General features: G+C 42.5%; 1 protein-coding gene across 1 annotated transcript in view; it reads right to left on the bottom strand.

Moving 5' to 3' along the window:
- ANXA5 (annexin A5) overlaps positions 1-15,720 on the bottom strand; it is a 53,756-nt gene that overhangs the window by 14,584 nt on the left and 23,452 nt on the right. Inside the window, exons 3-8 of the mRNA XM_036765422.1 lie at positions 11,898-11,982; positions 11,131-11,225; positions 9,779-9,892; positions 5,676-5,766; positions 2,687-2,766; positions 30-86 (exon numbers count right to left, since the gene is read on the bottom strand). Coding sequence (XP_036621317.1) covers positions 30-86; positions 2,687-2,766; positions 5,676-5,766; positions 9,779-9,892; positions 11,131-11,225; positions 11,898-11,982 — 522 coding nt within the window. The remainder of the gene's footprint in view (positions 1-29; positions 87-2,686; positions 2,767-5,675; positions 5,767-9,778; positions 9,893-11,130; positions 11,226-11,897; positions 11,983-15,720) is intronic.

Here is a 15,720-nt window from a genome sequence, read left to right as displayed (position 1 = left end):
CAACAACAACACAGCCAGTCTTCACCTACCTTGGCATCCTGTTCCACTAGGTCTTCATTGAGTCCACTATCAGAGTCTCGGTTAGCCTAGAACACATCCAGGAAGGCACAATGTTAAATCACAGCGCCAGCTAGAACGCCACCTGCCCTCCTAAGCTGAGATCTCTCTGGTTAGCCTAGAACATGTCCAGAAAGGCACCATGTTAAATCACAGTGCCAGCTAGAACGCCAGCTGCCCTCCTAAGCTGAGATCTCTCTGGTTAGCCTAGAACACGTCCAGGAAGGCACCATGTTAAATCACAGCGCCAGCTAGAATGCCAGCTGCCCTCCTAAGCTAAGATCTCTCTGGTTAGCCTAGAACACGTCCAGGAAGGCACCATGTTAAATCACAGCACCAGCTAGAACGCCGGCTGCCCTCCTAAGCTGAGATCTCTCTGGTTAGCCTAGAACACCAGCTAGAACGCCAGCTGCCCTCCTAAGCTGAGATCTCACTGAAAGGAAAACAAGATACAGATACATGATGGGGAAGGAAGAAAAAGCTAACACTAGATTAGTTAGCATGGCACACAGATTTTATCTAAGCCCAATTCAGGACAAAAAAAGTGTGGCTTTTAAAGATGACTATGAATTAATGGAGGTTCACATGAAGAGAATTAGAACATTAAGCACAGGCCACAATAATGCAAAGGAAAAGAACTCAAGACATAGCCCAACTCGGACTAACTGCAACAGCCAGGCTTGGTTTGAAAGAACAGATGAAACACGCCTCCCTCCTTTCAGTAAAGAAATACAAAAACCAGGCAGGAGACTTGAGTTCAAATTCAGTCTCGAACACTTACTAGCTAGGTAACCCATTTAACTTCTGTCTGTCTCAGTTTACTCAACTCTAAAATGAAAATAATAATAGAATCTACCTCTCAGGTATTTGTGAGGATGAAGTGAGATAATAATTGTGAAGTGCCGGCAGATGGTAAGTACTCTATAAATATTAGCCATTATTATTAGTATGACAAGATTAGCAGATTGTTCCTGATGCCTTCTAATGCCTTATGGTCCTACGACATGGGGAACTGGAAGAGAGGGGTCACTTTCATAAGGGGGAGACTTTCTAGTTGGGGGAGAGGCAGGGAGAGAAATTGGGCAAAGTTTCATGAAGGAGGGTGGCTTGAGTTGAGTTGAGCCTTGATGGAAGAGAAGCCCTCCAAGAGCAGAAAGGATGTTCTAGGCACAGGGGATGGGACTGTCTAAGCAAAGAAATATCTCTGAAGCATTTCACATCCCCCCACCCCCTGCCCCACTCCCACCCCCACAAATCACCATCCCTCCTTGGATGCCTCACAACAACTTGCCCTGTAGTCATGTTAGGCACTCATATTCTATTTTGTCATCTAAGAAAACACGGCAGATAGCTCACTGCCCCTACCAAATCAGAATGGAAGCTCCTTGAGGACAGAGGCTAGGTCTTACATGGGATATCCCAAAAGTCTTAGTGCAGTTCGAGCTTATTAAAGCCTTAATGGCTTTATTTAAAACAATAAGCTGCTTAATTCAGAGGCCACCACCAAGCCTGTTCTCTCTCACTCTTGCATTAACTAAGTAATATTTATTTACTTGTGTGCATTTCATAACCCCCAAGAGAACGTAAGCTCCTTGAGAGCAGGGATTGTTTTCATTTTGTCTTTGGATCTCCAGCACATGGCCCTGTGCCATAAAAACAACAGGTACTTAATAAATGCCAGATTACTGGATTGAATTAAATATCACTGTATCCCTCATAGGGCTCTGCACACAGAAAGTGCTGACTAATTATTTTTTGTTGAACGCATGACTCATACTCCACAATCTGTCAGGGAGAGTATCAGTCTCAAGCCTCCTCCCCCACACCCACTCACATCCCATCACCCTGCCCTGAATAAATCAGCCTGACAAGATTGCTGCAGGGGAAAGAGTGAGCCGGGCTTCATGCACCCTGAATTTGATGCCAGTTCTGCCCCCTAAAGTATGACCTTGGGCCAGTCCCTAAACTTCTCTGCCCCTTGGTTAGTTCATGCGTAAAGTGAGGAGTTTAACTAGATGGCCTCTGAGGTCCTTTGCAGCTCTAAAGACTTTATATATTATAGACAAAGAGACCTGGGAATTTCCCATAAGCATTTGTGGGTTGGCCACGTGTACATCATCAGAGATCCCAGGTACAAACATGTGCCACCTGTAGTTCTGTTAAAGGTTGTCCACGATTTTGTTGTTGAGGACAGTTCCTCCTCAGAATCACATCACAGCCCCTTTCTATCCTTTAGTAGGTCTCATGAGGTGCCATGGCCAAAAACATTCCTAACTGTCAATTTGCTGTTGGGTAATGGGGCTCTCTGCACTTAGGATGATTCCCCGAAAGACACAGTTTGCCCCTGGACCCACCAGACCCTGTCTACTGTGGTAGGACCTTCCAAACCTTGGCCTTCCATGACGTGGCCTTCAAACACATGAGAGCTCCTCCATGCCATGATAGGGCACAAGGGGAAGGTATTCTACACAAAAGATGGCCACGGCCACTGGTTAAATGGATGAGAAATGGAAAATGAGGCAAGACTTCAGAGAGACACATTTTAGAAATACTCTTAATAGATTCAGATCAGCTTTGCCAATTGCACAGAGCTCCTCGCCTCCCTCCTCCAACTGTCACCAAACGTTACCTGCAGAAGAACCACCAGCATCCTCTGGTAGTATCCAGAAGTATCCCCAATGACATCATCCTCCAGACTGGAGCCATATTCTGCAAGAAAACACATCCACATGGCTCATCAATGCCATATAGCTGGAGAGGGGACCATGGAACATGCCACAGGAAGCCTGGCTGAAGAACCTGAGGGCACTGAGACTGGGGAAGAGAAGACTTAGGGAAGATGGAACTGTCTTCAAATATTTAAAGAGTTGTCATATGGAGGAGGGATTGGACTTAGGATCACAGATACAGAGACAGAAAAGACCATGGCGGTCATCAAGCCACACCCCTCATTTTCCAGTGGCGGAACAGAGAAATGAAGTGATTTGCCTAAGGTCACAAAGCTAGTGTCTCACGCAACATCTAAATTCAGACCTTCCTGACTCACATTCCTGTACTCTAGTCACTACTACTTGGATCCCAGAGAGTAGAACTAAGATCAATGGACTGAAATTGAAAAGTGGAAATGATGAGTCAATGCCGACTCTGAGAGTGTGAAGTGGTGTCCTGGACAGAAAGCGGGAAGAGGATTTAGGGGAAGAGAAAATGAGTTCTGTTTGAGGCATGTTGAGTCTGAGAAGCCTAAGGGATATCCAGTTCAAGATGCCCAGTAGACAGTTGGTGTTGTAGAACTGGAGCTCAGGAGAAAGACTAAGACTAGATAGATAGACACAGAGATGGCACTACAGTATATATAGCACAGGGTTTGGAGTCAGGAAGATTCATCTTCCAAGAGTTCAAATCTGGCCTCAGACACTTACTAGCCTGGGCAAGTCACTTAACCCTGTTTTGCCTCAGTTTCCTCATCTGTAAAATAATCCAGAGAAGGAAATAGCAAACAACTCTAGTATCTCTGCCAAAAAAATCCCAAGTGGGATCAGGAAGAGTGGACCCAACTGAAACAAATGAACAGCATACAGATAGATAGATAGATAGATAGATAGACAGACAGATAGCTATAGCTAGCTAGTAGATATATGTATATATGCACACACATTTAGATATATGTATATGTGCATATGTGCATATATACGTGTGTGTGTGTATATATATACATTAAGACTAGGAATATATATGTATGTGTATATGCATACTTGGAGGCCATCAGCATAGAGGGGATCATTAAACCCAAGGTACAAGTGAGCTTATGAAAAAAGAGGGTGCAAAGAAGGGAGGGTCCAGGGCAGAGCTTTAAGAGACATCCACAGTTAAGGGGCAGGAAATGGATGAGAATCCAGGAAAATGGACCGAGGAGCAGTCAGACAGGTAGAAGGAGAACCAAGCAAGAGAGAAAAATATCATGGAAACCCAGAGAGGACCAGGAAGAGGGAGCGATCAACAACGTCGGCAGCAGAGGCATCAGGAAGGATGAGATTTGAGAAAAGGCCTTTGGATTTGATAAAAATTGTAACAGCTTTGAAAGATTTAAGAACTCTGATCAACATAATGACCTGTCACGATTCCAGAGGGCAGAAGATGAAGAATTCCACTCATCTCCTGATAAAGTGATGATGCACTAAAGGTATAGAGAAAGACACAGTTTCTGGACATGGTCAACTGAAGAATTCATTTACTTGGTGAGACATATTTGTTCCAAGTGTTTTGCTTTTCTTTCTTTTCCAGTAGAGAGGAAGGGTGTGGTGGGAGGGAGATAAAATAAATGTTTGCTAATTTTAAAAAAAAAAATTTTAAAGATATCATTGGTTACTTTGGAAAGACCAATTTCACCTGAGTGATGAAGTTTGCAAAGGGCTGAGGAACAAATGAGAGCAGAAGGGAAGGCCAAAAGGTAGCTCTGCCCTTTGAGGCCAGAGATCCAGTCTAATTCCTCTTCCACAAGATTGTCTATCAAATGTTTGAAGTCAGCTGTCCCATGTTCCCAAGGCTTCTCCAGGCTGAACAGACCCAGTTCCTTTAACCAATCCTGAAGCAGTATGACCTGGAAGAGCCTGAGCATCACAGAGTTAACCTTCTTTACCCCTAGACCTTCTCTGGTAACTCCCAGCTAATCACCATCCTACCTAATATGGGGAACCCAGAATGAACGCAATGTGGTCTGACTAAAGCTATCACCACCCTAGGCCTTTATTTGATGTTTCTTAACTACATTAAGCTTTTTTTTTAGCTGTCACATTGTACAGCGAGGGGTCGAAATAGATATAGCCCTAGACCTGGAGGCAGGAAAACCTAAGCTCAAATCTAGCTTCAGGCACTTATCTGTGTGACCCTGGGAAAGTCATTTAATCTGTCTGGCTCAGTTTCCTTAATTGGAAAATGTAGATAATACTAGTACCTCTGTCCCCAGGGTTGTTGTGAAGATCAAATGAGATAATGTTTGTAAAGAACTTGGTGCAGTGCCTAGAACACAGCAAGCATTCAACACTTATTCCCTTTCCCTTTTCCTGACTTATCTTGTCCTGTACTACAAATTCCAGCATTTTTTCAGATAAAAGGCCACTTTTCTTTCATGTTATACTTAGGAGTAATAAAGCACAAGTTGATTTTTTGAACCCAAGTCTCAGACTTCACATTTATTCCTATTGAATTTCTTCTTGTTAGATGTTGCTCAAAACCCTAAAGGTTGTCAAGGTACTTTGGGATACTGACTTTGTTATCTGATGTAATAAATAAATAATAAAGCGCAGGTTGACTTTTTGAACCCAAGTCTCAGACTTCACATTTATTCCTATTGAATTTCTTCTTGTTAGATGTTGCCCAAAGCTTTAGGTTGTCAAGGTACTTTGGGATACTAACTTTGAGATATGCTGTGTTAGGTATTGCCCCCAGAGGTGACTTTGAGGAGCGTGCTCATGTCCACCTTTATCCAAGTCATTTCATTACTGAAGAGCAAAGGAAGATGAAATCCCTCAACTTCCTGTAGCCAATGGCTTGTTCTGTTCTATCTGCAGAGCAGAGATGGACAGTAGTGACCAACTGGAGAAAGTGATTTCAATAGTTACCTTCTTCATAAGCTTGTTTTATGCCCTCTAATTCTTCAGGGGTTCTGGACGCCAGGATTTCAGTCAACACTTTTTCATTTGTCCCAGCTCCCTGTGAGGAAAAATGGAAGATAAAGAGCAAATCAACCCAAGTCAACAAAAGAAAATAACAGACATTAGGCACATTTTAGAACAGACCAGGCCAAATACTTCCTAGCTATGTTATGGACTCTGGAATGAAGGGAAGCTTAATTAGGGAAATAACGGAAGAGAACAAGCATTTATTCAGCACCTACTATATGCCAAGCGCTGTGCTAAATACTGTACATTATTATCTCACTTAATCATCACAACATCCCTGGGAGGCAGGTATGATTCCTATTTTTAGGGGAAACTGAGGCAGACAGAAATGAAGTGACTTTTTCAGGGTCCCACAGGTAGTGTCAGAGACAATATCCGAACTCAGTTCTTCCTAGCCCTAGGCAGTTAGGTGATGCAATGGAGAAAATGCTAGGCGGAGAATCAGAAGACTTGAGTTCAAATCCAGCCTTGGACACTTAACTAGCTCTGTGACCCTGGGCAAGTCATTAATCCTGTTTACCTCAGTTTCCTCATCTGTAAATGAGCTGATGAAGGAAATGACAAACCACTCCAGTATCTTTGCCAATAAAACCCCAAATGGGGACATGACTGAAAAGACGAAACAACTTCCTAACCCCAGAGTTCTATCCAATGTTCCACCCAGCTGCCTACTTACAGAAACAAAACTGGATAGGATGTCATCTCAACCCCTTCATTCTACAGATAGAAAACTGAGGCTTGAACAAGAGTAGGGCCTGGACCAAGGTGACACTTTCATTCTGAAGCAGAACCAGCATTAGATCCCAAGTCTCCTGAATCCCAGGCCAATGTTCTGTCCTTCACAGCTATAAATGCCTCCAACCAGATTTCCTGACTTTGTAGTCCAGACACAGAATTAACTACTTGGAGATTAAGCTCGACTTAGATAGTCAACTCTATGACACGAACATGTCCATAGATTGTACACAGCCATGACTCTGTCTCCCATTTTGATTCAGCTCAATCAACAAGCATTTATTTTGTGCAAAGCATCTTATTTGGCACCAACCAAGAACTTTCATTTTGCTAAAGGGGGAGAGAGTGGGGACCCGGAATCAGCAGGACCTGAGTTCAAATGTGAGGCAAGTCACTTAATTTCTCTCTGTCACAGCTTCCTCATCTGCAAAACAGGAATGATAAAAGCAACTAGCTCCCAGGGTTGTTGTGAGGGTAAAATGCGATAATAATTGCAGTGTCCTTTGCAAATCTTAAAGCACACTAATTGTTATTATTGTTGCCGATCATAATTTACCACACAGACTGAAAATACTTTGTGGCAACGGCTGATATTCACAAATGAATAAGGCAAACCAATTGGATGATTTTTTAAACTTAACTTATTAAACTTTAAAACAACCCACCAAACTTTCTTTGCAATAATTTCAAATTTGCAATAGGATCATAGACTCAGAACTGGAAAGGACCTTAGAGGTCACTAAGTCCAACCTTCTCATTTTACTGTTGAGAATCAAAGGCTAACGGGGGGGGGGGGGGGGGACAGGAGCCTTATATATAACAAAATATTCATCACAGCATCTTTTGAGGATAGCCAAAAGCTGCAAATAAAACAGGTGCTCGTCGATTGGGAAATGGCTGGACACATTGCAGTATGCGAATATAATGAAATGTTAGTATGCCATGAGAAATTACAAAAATGAAGGATTCAAAGAAACTTGAGAAGATTTATAGGAACTGATACAAGGTAAAGAAAGCAAAGCCTGAAGAATAACACCACAGTTGTCACAGTCACATAAATGAAAGCAACACTGAGACACCAGGCTGTAGATTCAAAGATCAAATGGGATAAGATGTGCAAAGTGCATAGCCTAGTACCTGGCCCAAAACAGGTACTTCAGAAATGTTTGTTCCCTTCCTCCTGCAAAGTAATGGCCAGCCTTGGCTACTATTTTGAAACACGCTTCTGTCCTCATGGTAGAGAGGTGGTTGACTGGGCTATGGAATACTGTACGTGCTATAACACTTCCTTGTTTTGTCCACTGGTTTTTACTTAACTGTTTTTCATTGAAATAAAGAACAGAGAAGGAGAGTAATTAGAATTTTAAAAAATTTATCATTAATAAATATATCTCTTTTGAGGTAGCTAAGTGGCATAACAGACAGAGCACCATCCCTGTAGCCAGGAGGACCTGAGTTCAAATCCGGGCTCAGACATTTAATAGCTGTGAGACCCTGGGCATTAATCACTTAACTCCAATTGCCTACCAAAAATAAAATAAAATAAATGGTTTTCATTCCAAGGACATGTACGAGAAAAGGTTAGGAACTCTTGGTCTAAAACCTGGCTGATCTTAGAACCAAGAGCAGCGCACCCAGGACAGAGCCCTGAAAGCCCCCAGGGAGAATGATTCCCTCAGTCGCTGAAGGCCCAAGCTGGTGGGGGAGCTTCTGGGGAGTGTCTTCTGATAGCTCCTGACAGTGAAGCATGAGGAAAGGGCTACATAGGGCCTGGAGTGTCAAAGCTGACTTAAGTAAACAAGTCAAGGCCCCAAGATGCTGTGAGAGTTTGGGGAACCCTGTGGGAAACACCCAGATATCATTTGGTGAGCTGTCCATTTAGAAATGTGGGTGCCCCATTCACAAAGGGGAGAGAAGGCTGTGTCTCTAGCCCAAATTCACATGATACTTAGAAGGCAGGAGGCAAGCTAGGTTTTTCAAAAATCTAGGCAAGAATGGACAAGGTGGGTCCTAGGAGACAGAAATGATCCGTAACAATGACTGAAAACTGGCTGTGCCCAGATGGCAAGGTTTAAAATTTGGTCAGCCATCATAAGGATTCTGGTTGTAGTTATCAGGGAAAGGATACTTTTTGCAAGGTAGTGAACCTCCCAGAAGGGAAGGGGGACATTTACACAGTGTTTTAATGTCGATTGGCAAAGGGCTTTACATGCCTTTTCTCATCGGATCCTCAGGACAGCACAGTAAGGTAGACAATATAATCCTTCCCATTTTACAGACGAGGTTGTGACTTGCCCTGGGTCACCCAGGTACTAAGAAGCAGCAGCACAATCTGAAGCCATGTCCTCTGACTCCAACAAAGTCCAGACCTCTAGCCACGATGATGCACTGCCATTTGCTGTGCTGGTGGTTGTCATCTGGTTGTTTTGGCTAGAATCACCAGTCACCAGCTTCCACATCATGAGAAACTGTATGATATCTTCTATCCAAAAGGAGCAAGGTGGGAGGTGGGAAGGGGAGAAAAATACCAGGGCAAAAAACTCCCCATCATGACAATTTTCTCTCATTTCCCTTCTTGAACTAAAAATGGGAAGTGTTCCCTCCCAGCACCTATCCCAGGGCCTTGAATACAATAGTTACTTAATAAATGTTTTTTGAATTAAACTGTATTATCAGGGTCCTCTTAGCTTTACTCATTAATAACCAGAAAGATAAGCTAGGGATATGATTTGTGACTTTGTTGGTAGAGGGAATTCCAGATGAGGCAAGTCCTTCAGTGAGGCAGCTCCTGAGGCAGGCTGGCATATTCAGTGCCATTTTATAGTCTTGGAGAATGACCCAGAAAACTGAGCAGGGAGGTAGGTGACTGGTCCAGGATCCCTCAGCCAATACAGCTCGGATGCGTCTCCTTGGTTCTCTATCCACTAACCCGTACTGTCTTTCTCCTATAAGGATAACTTCTCAAACTAACATCCAAATGTAGCAGATAATTAAAAACTCTGATGTCATGAGAGATTCAAGAAGAACCTGGAGGTTATTATTATTAAACTAGGCAGAAATAAAGACTTAAATGTTTTGCCTAAAAATGTCATGCTGATTTCCTTCCTTCTCTTCCTCTCTCTTCCCCCAGTCCAGCTCCTTATGAGCTGCCAAGCAGCCTCCCCGAAACAGCTCAGAGCCATTTGTAAAAACAGAACCAAAGTACGTGGTTAGGGATTTGCACCTTTGCTGCTGAATGAACCACTGCCTCTTTAAGAAGACGTACTCCTTTAAGAATGGACTCTTTCTTCTTTTTCTTCCTCCCTTACCTTCAGAGCATGCTTCAGTTCATAGGCATCATACAGCCTGGCAGGCTTCATCAGGGCCACAATGAGCTTCTCAAACTTCCCCGTCAGTTCTGATTTCAAGTCATCCAGTAGATCCTGCCAAAGGAAAGACAAGGATGGATTGACCCAGGAGGAGTGGGAAATGATTCTCTTCTCACACACACAAGCTATCCCTTCACAAATAATAGGTGTTTGAAGAATCACAGATTTAGAGTTGGAAGGGTACTTTAAAGGTCATTGCAGCCAACCCCCTCATTTTACAGATTTGGAAACGGAGGACCTGAGGTCTGGTGACTTGCCCAGGGTCACACAGCTAACAAGTATCATAGGTATGACTTGAACTCAGGTCCAAGTCCAGGACTTTGAACCACTATAGTATATCATTCACTTTTAAATTAAAAGTTAGGTGAACATAATTAAGAAAATATCTAAAGAAAAAGCCTTATGTGGTAATCAATTTTCAACCTTCAGCATTTACTAAGTGCTAACTATATGCTACATTGGCACTGAGGATTTAAAGGAACAATGAAAACAACCCCTGCCCTGAAGGAGCATACATTCTAAAGGGGGAGACAGCAGCATATACTTAAATCAGTATGTACAAGATACATATAGCATAGATAAAATGTAACTTTAGAAGGAAAGGCTCTAGCAACAGGGACCAGGAAGTCAAGGAATTCTCAGAAGCAGAGCTGAGGAGGAAGGGGCATTCCAGGCATTGTGGATGGTCAGTACAATGACGCAGAGATTGGAGATGGGGTGTGTGTGTCTGTGTGTTTGCAGGCACGTGCACACACACACACACACACAAGAGCACCTGGTGACCATTATGGCTGGATCACAGAGTAGGTAGAAGAAACCCTAACCCTAATGTGTAATAACTGAAATTGGAAGAGTAGGTGGGGTCCAACAGCGAACGGCTAAAGCTAAAGAAGTTTATATTTAACCCTGGAGGTAATAATAGGGAGTTCATAGGGAGTTTATTGAACAGGAGAGTGGCACTGTCAGACCTGAATTATAATAATAAATATTTATATATTACTTATATAATAGCATATTCATTGAGAGCTTTGCAAACTAATCCTGGGAGGAAGGTGCTATCATGATCTCCATTTCATGTGAGGAAACTGAGGCAAACAGCATTAAGTGACTTGCCCAGGATCACACAGCTATTAATTGTCTGAGGCCAGATTTGAACTCAGGAAGAGGAGTCTTCCCAACTCCAGGCCAGGCCCTCTATCCACTGCAGCTCCACCTAGCTGCTTTTTTCAAATATGCCTCTTGTATACTGGTCCTGTCATATTCTATACTGTGATTTCACAATGGGCACTTACCCTGCCAAATAAAGTTTTAAATGCCACTGCGATTTCTTGGCGCTGGGCATTGCTCCGGGCTGTGAGGAGAGTCAGGATGCTTTCTTCATCAGTACCTGCAATGAATTCATAAACAATCTCAGTCCTCTTCCTGAGTAGCCCCACTCTCTCAGGCTCCACTGTGACCCAGTTCCCTGAAAAAAAACCCATGACACTCTACAGGGTTACCTTTCCTTCCTTTTCCAACTCTCCACTCTCTCCAGTTAACATCTACAGCTTCTAGCTCTTACTACTATTTCTTGGTGGGTACAAAAAGATCATCGGCATCGTTTAAGCAATACCTGTTTTGGGGACTCGGGTCCCAAAGCATTGTGCCATCACAGAGTGTGAATATAGCTCTGGTAGGTCTGACCAAACTGGGAAGCCTTCAAGTACAGGATTAGTAATATCCTACATTCCTGTCATGGGTAAATCGGAGGGCCAGGGCTAGAAGGGACTTGAGAAGCTAAGTAATCCAACCCCATTGTAGATGGGGCCCAGGGACATTAATCAACTTTCCAAAGCTCACACAGGCCTAAGAGACAGACATAGGTTAGAACCTGGGTCCTTTGATACCTGAGTTGGTGATTTTTCCACTGTATCAGGGTGCTTAAGGCAGCCTCAGAGGGAAAGCAATAGAAAAGTTGTGGCTTTTAAACTAACCTCTAAGTGAAGCAAAGACTAAGACATCATTGCCACAAATGCTGATATATAAAGAAAACTGTACAAAATGCCGAAGGCCTTCTTACCAAGTCCCTTCATTGCTTTCCGAAGGGTTTCAGCATCAGCTCGGTCATCGAAGCCAGAGAAAGGGGTCACTGTGCCTCTGGTTGCCTAAGGAGACAAAGGAGAAATGTCTATCAAGATTCATGCTGTGATTTGTACAACCAGAACATGGAACATATCAGTCCTTCAAATATCAAATATTTAATAATCACCTACTATGAACCAGACATGACAGTGCATTCACATTCTGACTCTGAAACATACAGACTATATTGTCTCTCCTCAGTCTGTTCTCCAGGTCAGTAAGAGGGGCTGAGAAAGAAAATAGTGAGTGAAAATAAGACAGAGGGGAATTCACAAATAGTAATTATAACTTTGAATGTGAATGGGATGTTTATGGCAGCTCTTTTTGTGGTAGCAAAGAACTGGAAATTGCAGAGATGCCCATCAATTGGGGAAACTAGTTGTGGTATACAATCGTGATGGAATTATACTGTGCTATAAGAAAGAATGAGCTCAATGATCTTAGAAAGGCATGGAAAGGCTTGCACGAAATAATGAAGAGTGAAATGAGCAGAACCAAGAGAACACTGCATACAGTAACAGCAACATTGTTTTAAGAATGACTTTGAGCAATAAGTCATATTGACTATTATAAATACACAAATTAAAAATAAAGGATATATGAAGAAAGAAGCTATCTGCATCCAGAGAAAGAACTGGTCTAAGAAGTGTGGATAGAATAATTTTATATGTATAGACCTATTTGTGTCTAATGGTGGCAATTTCTGGGAAAGGGGGAGGAAAAAAAAAGAAATTTCCATGATAACTTTGTTGTATATTTGGAGGGAACAGCAAGTTGTACATGGCAGATTTGGAGTTTCATGTACAATCATCTTTTTTATTGTACTGTGTTATGGAAATGTCTGTTTTGTTCCATGAATTGAAAATAATTTTTAAAAAAGTAAACCTAGAACATGGGGTTCTAGGCAAACCTCTAGGGCTATAAGTTGCAGGGAAGATGCAGTGAGAGAGAGAGTTTCCTTACCTGAGTGTTCCCAGTCCCAGTGAAATCATAAATCCGGTCCCTATCCCTCACTTTACCCCAGGGATGTGCTAAAACTTCCAAGAGCCAGTTGTTAAATTTTTAGTGTGAGCATTTATAGTTCAGAAATAAAGCTACAAACCAGGAATTTCAAAATCCCTACTCGAAATGAACCTACATTGTAATAGGAGAGACAAGTTACATATCAGCATCTATAGAACAAAGATGAAGTAAACAGATACAAAAGAGTTGGGGGTGGGGGCACTAGCAGGTGATCAGAATGAAGAATTGCTTCATGAAGAAGGTAGCCTCTGAGCTGAAAAGTCCCAGTTGTGTGAGAGGAACAAAAAGACCAGTTTGGCTAAACCACAGAGTGAATGTGGGGAAGTACATAAGCCAGAGAGATGAGTTGGGGCTATATCATAAAGGGCTGTAAAAGCTAAACAGAGGACTTTATATTTGTATCATATTTTACGATTTATAAAAGAAACTTCAGTGGGCTGTATAACATTCTGGTCCCCTCTAGGAGCTGAAAGGGACTTCTGTCTCCCATGAGTTGAAGCCAGGTTACTCAGGATGGGTAGGTGGGAAGGTCAATATGCCTGAATGAACTGAGATCTTCGGGGCATGACCATTTCTGGGTTGTCTCAGTACTCCAGGCTGATGCTTTCATTCTTGGGCCTCCCATTCCATAGCAAAGCTCAGTTTGTGGATTGGGAGGCGGGGATGTCTTCTGTGCTCTTGTTAAACACAGATAAGATGAATTACTCTTGGGGCCATATTCTAAATCTGTCTTTTTTCCACTGACTGGATCTCTCCCTACTTGGATTTGGTCAACTTACTAGACCTGAGGCAAAAGAAAACCAGAGACAAAGAATCATTGCTTTCACTTCTGAACAAGCCTCCTCCACTACCCCGCCATTCTGAAAATGGACATACTCATGTTTTCCTTTTTAAAATCAATTTCCTATTTCCTTTGCTGCTTGGCTAGCAATGTTTAGATGACCCAATGAAATCTAAAACAACATATGTCAGGTCTTATTTCAATAACAACTTATATTTACAAATAGCCTTAGGGTTTTGTGATGCCCCATCAAACTGATGTTGCTACTAAAGATATATTGTTGTTGTTGTTCAGTTGTGTCCCACTCTTTGCATCCATTTGAGGTTTTCTTGGCAAAGATACTGGAGTGGTTTGTCATTTCCTTCTCCAGCTTGTTTATAAAGAACTGAGGCAAACAGGGTCAAGTGACTTGCCCAAGGTCACACAGCCAGTAAGTGCTTGAGCCCAGATTAAAACTCATGAAGATGAGTCTTCCTGCTTCCCAGCCCAGTGCTCCACTGCACCACCTAGCTACCTACAGAAGTGGCCAATACCAAATGACCACAAGGTGTCTTCTGATCTGTCAACATCTATCCTATTTCACATTCTTTTAATTCAGTGAAGTCTGTGCTCATCACATCCAGCATGTCTCAGGGCTCTTGCTGAATAAACTATTCCCGATTTTTAGGTGTGAGGCTTCTACGCAAGCTAACAGCTTTTGATTGCTTTTATTTCTTGATCCTGAGCCGTATTTTCTAACATACCTCCTGCCATCTTCCCCTGTGCCTAGATGTGCATTGAAGTCAGCTTATTCCAGCATGTGGTCATTTAATTTGGATAATCTCATGGATTTTTCTACCTCCTCACTGAGACCAAATGATATACCAGTAAGGGCTTAAGAAATGCTTGCTCCCTCTCTCCCCCCTCCCCATTCTTTAGATGGTGGCATACAGGCTGTAATTATCTCCATGGTGGCCTTTTTGAAAACGCTGATGATGAGTTCTTTGTTACGAAGTGGCCGGGTAGCTCATGTCACCCCGTGTCTTGGCATTCTTGGAGAGACAGTGAAATAAACCTGACCACCTCTCTGTCAGTCTCTCCAAGGAGACCCTGTGAATCATCCTTCCATTTTGCTGCAATTGTCTTTGGTCATGTGATTTTATTTAGAATAAATGTATTAGTAATAATGTGGTTCCATTCCTCAAGGAGTAAGTCATAGGACTGTAGGTCATCACTTTAGTGTGGTGGGGGCTGGGGGGACCCATGGCCTTCTAGGTCCTTGCGTGCAGTTTTCTGACTGAGTCCAAGTTTTACAGAACAAATCCTTTTATTAAGGAGATTTGTTCTGTGAAGTTTGGATTCAATCAAAGGGCTGCACTTGAGGACCTAGAGGGCCACATATGGCCTTGAGGCCACAGGTTCCCCACCCCTGCTTTAGCGGTAGAAGGAACCTTAGGTCATCTATTCTACCCACCTCAATTTATAAACGAAAGAAGTAGAGTATGGAGAGTTTAAGTGAGTAAAAGATCCTGAAATTGTAGCTCTTTAGACTTTGCCATACACTTTCACCTACCAAGCCATTCTGCTTACCTTCCTCCCCAAATGGCGTTCTTCCCTTCTCCCTACTTTCTAGGTCTCCTTTCTATTCTATGTGGTTTTCCCTACTAGAATGTTTCTTGAGGATAGGCATTGTCTTGTTTGATTGTATCTCCAGACTGGTATACAGTAAATGCTTAATAGGTGCTTCAGCTATCAAAATGTACTCTACAGAAAAATTACTTTGAAAAGACCTTAGAACTCTAATAATACAATGAGAAATCATGAGTCCGAAAGAATGAAGATGAAATATGTAACTCATTTCTAGAGAGAGAAGTGATGATATTCAAATGCAGAAAGAGGCACACGGTTTCAAACAGAGCTAATGCGGAAAAGTGTTTTGTCCTACTAACTGAACACGTATTGAGAGATTTGTTTGGAG

Source organism: Trichosurus vulpecula, chromosome 6 (genome assembly GCF_011100635.1).
Source record: "Trichosurus vulpecula isolate mTriVul1 chromosome 6, mTriVul1.pri, whole genome shotgun sequence".
NCBI lineage: Eukaryota > Metazoa > Chordata > Mammalia > Diprotodontia > Phalangeridae > Trichosurus > Trichosurus vulpecula.
The sequence above is the reverse complement of the archived record's forward strand: the minus strand, read 5'-3'. Positions and strand labels throughout refer to the sequence as shown.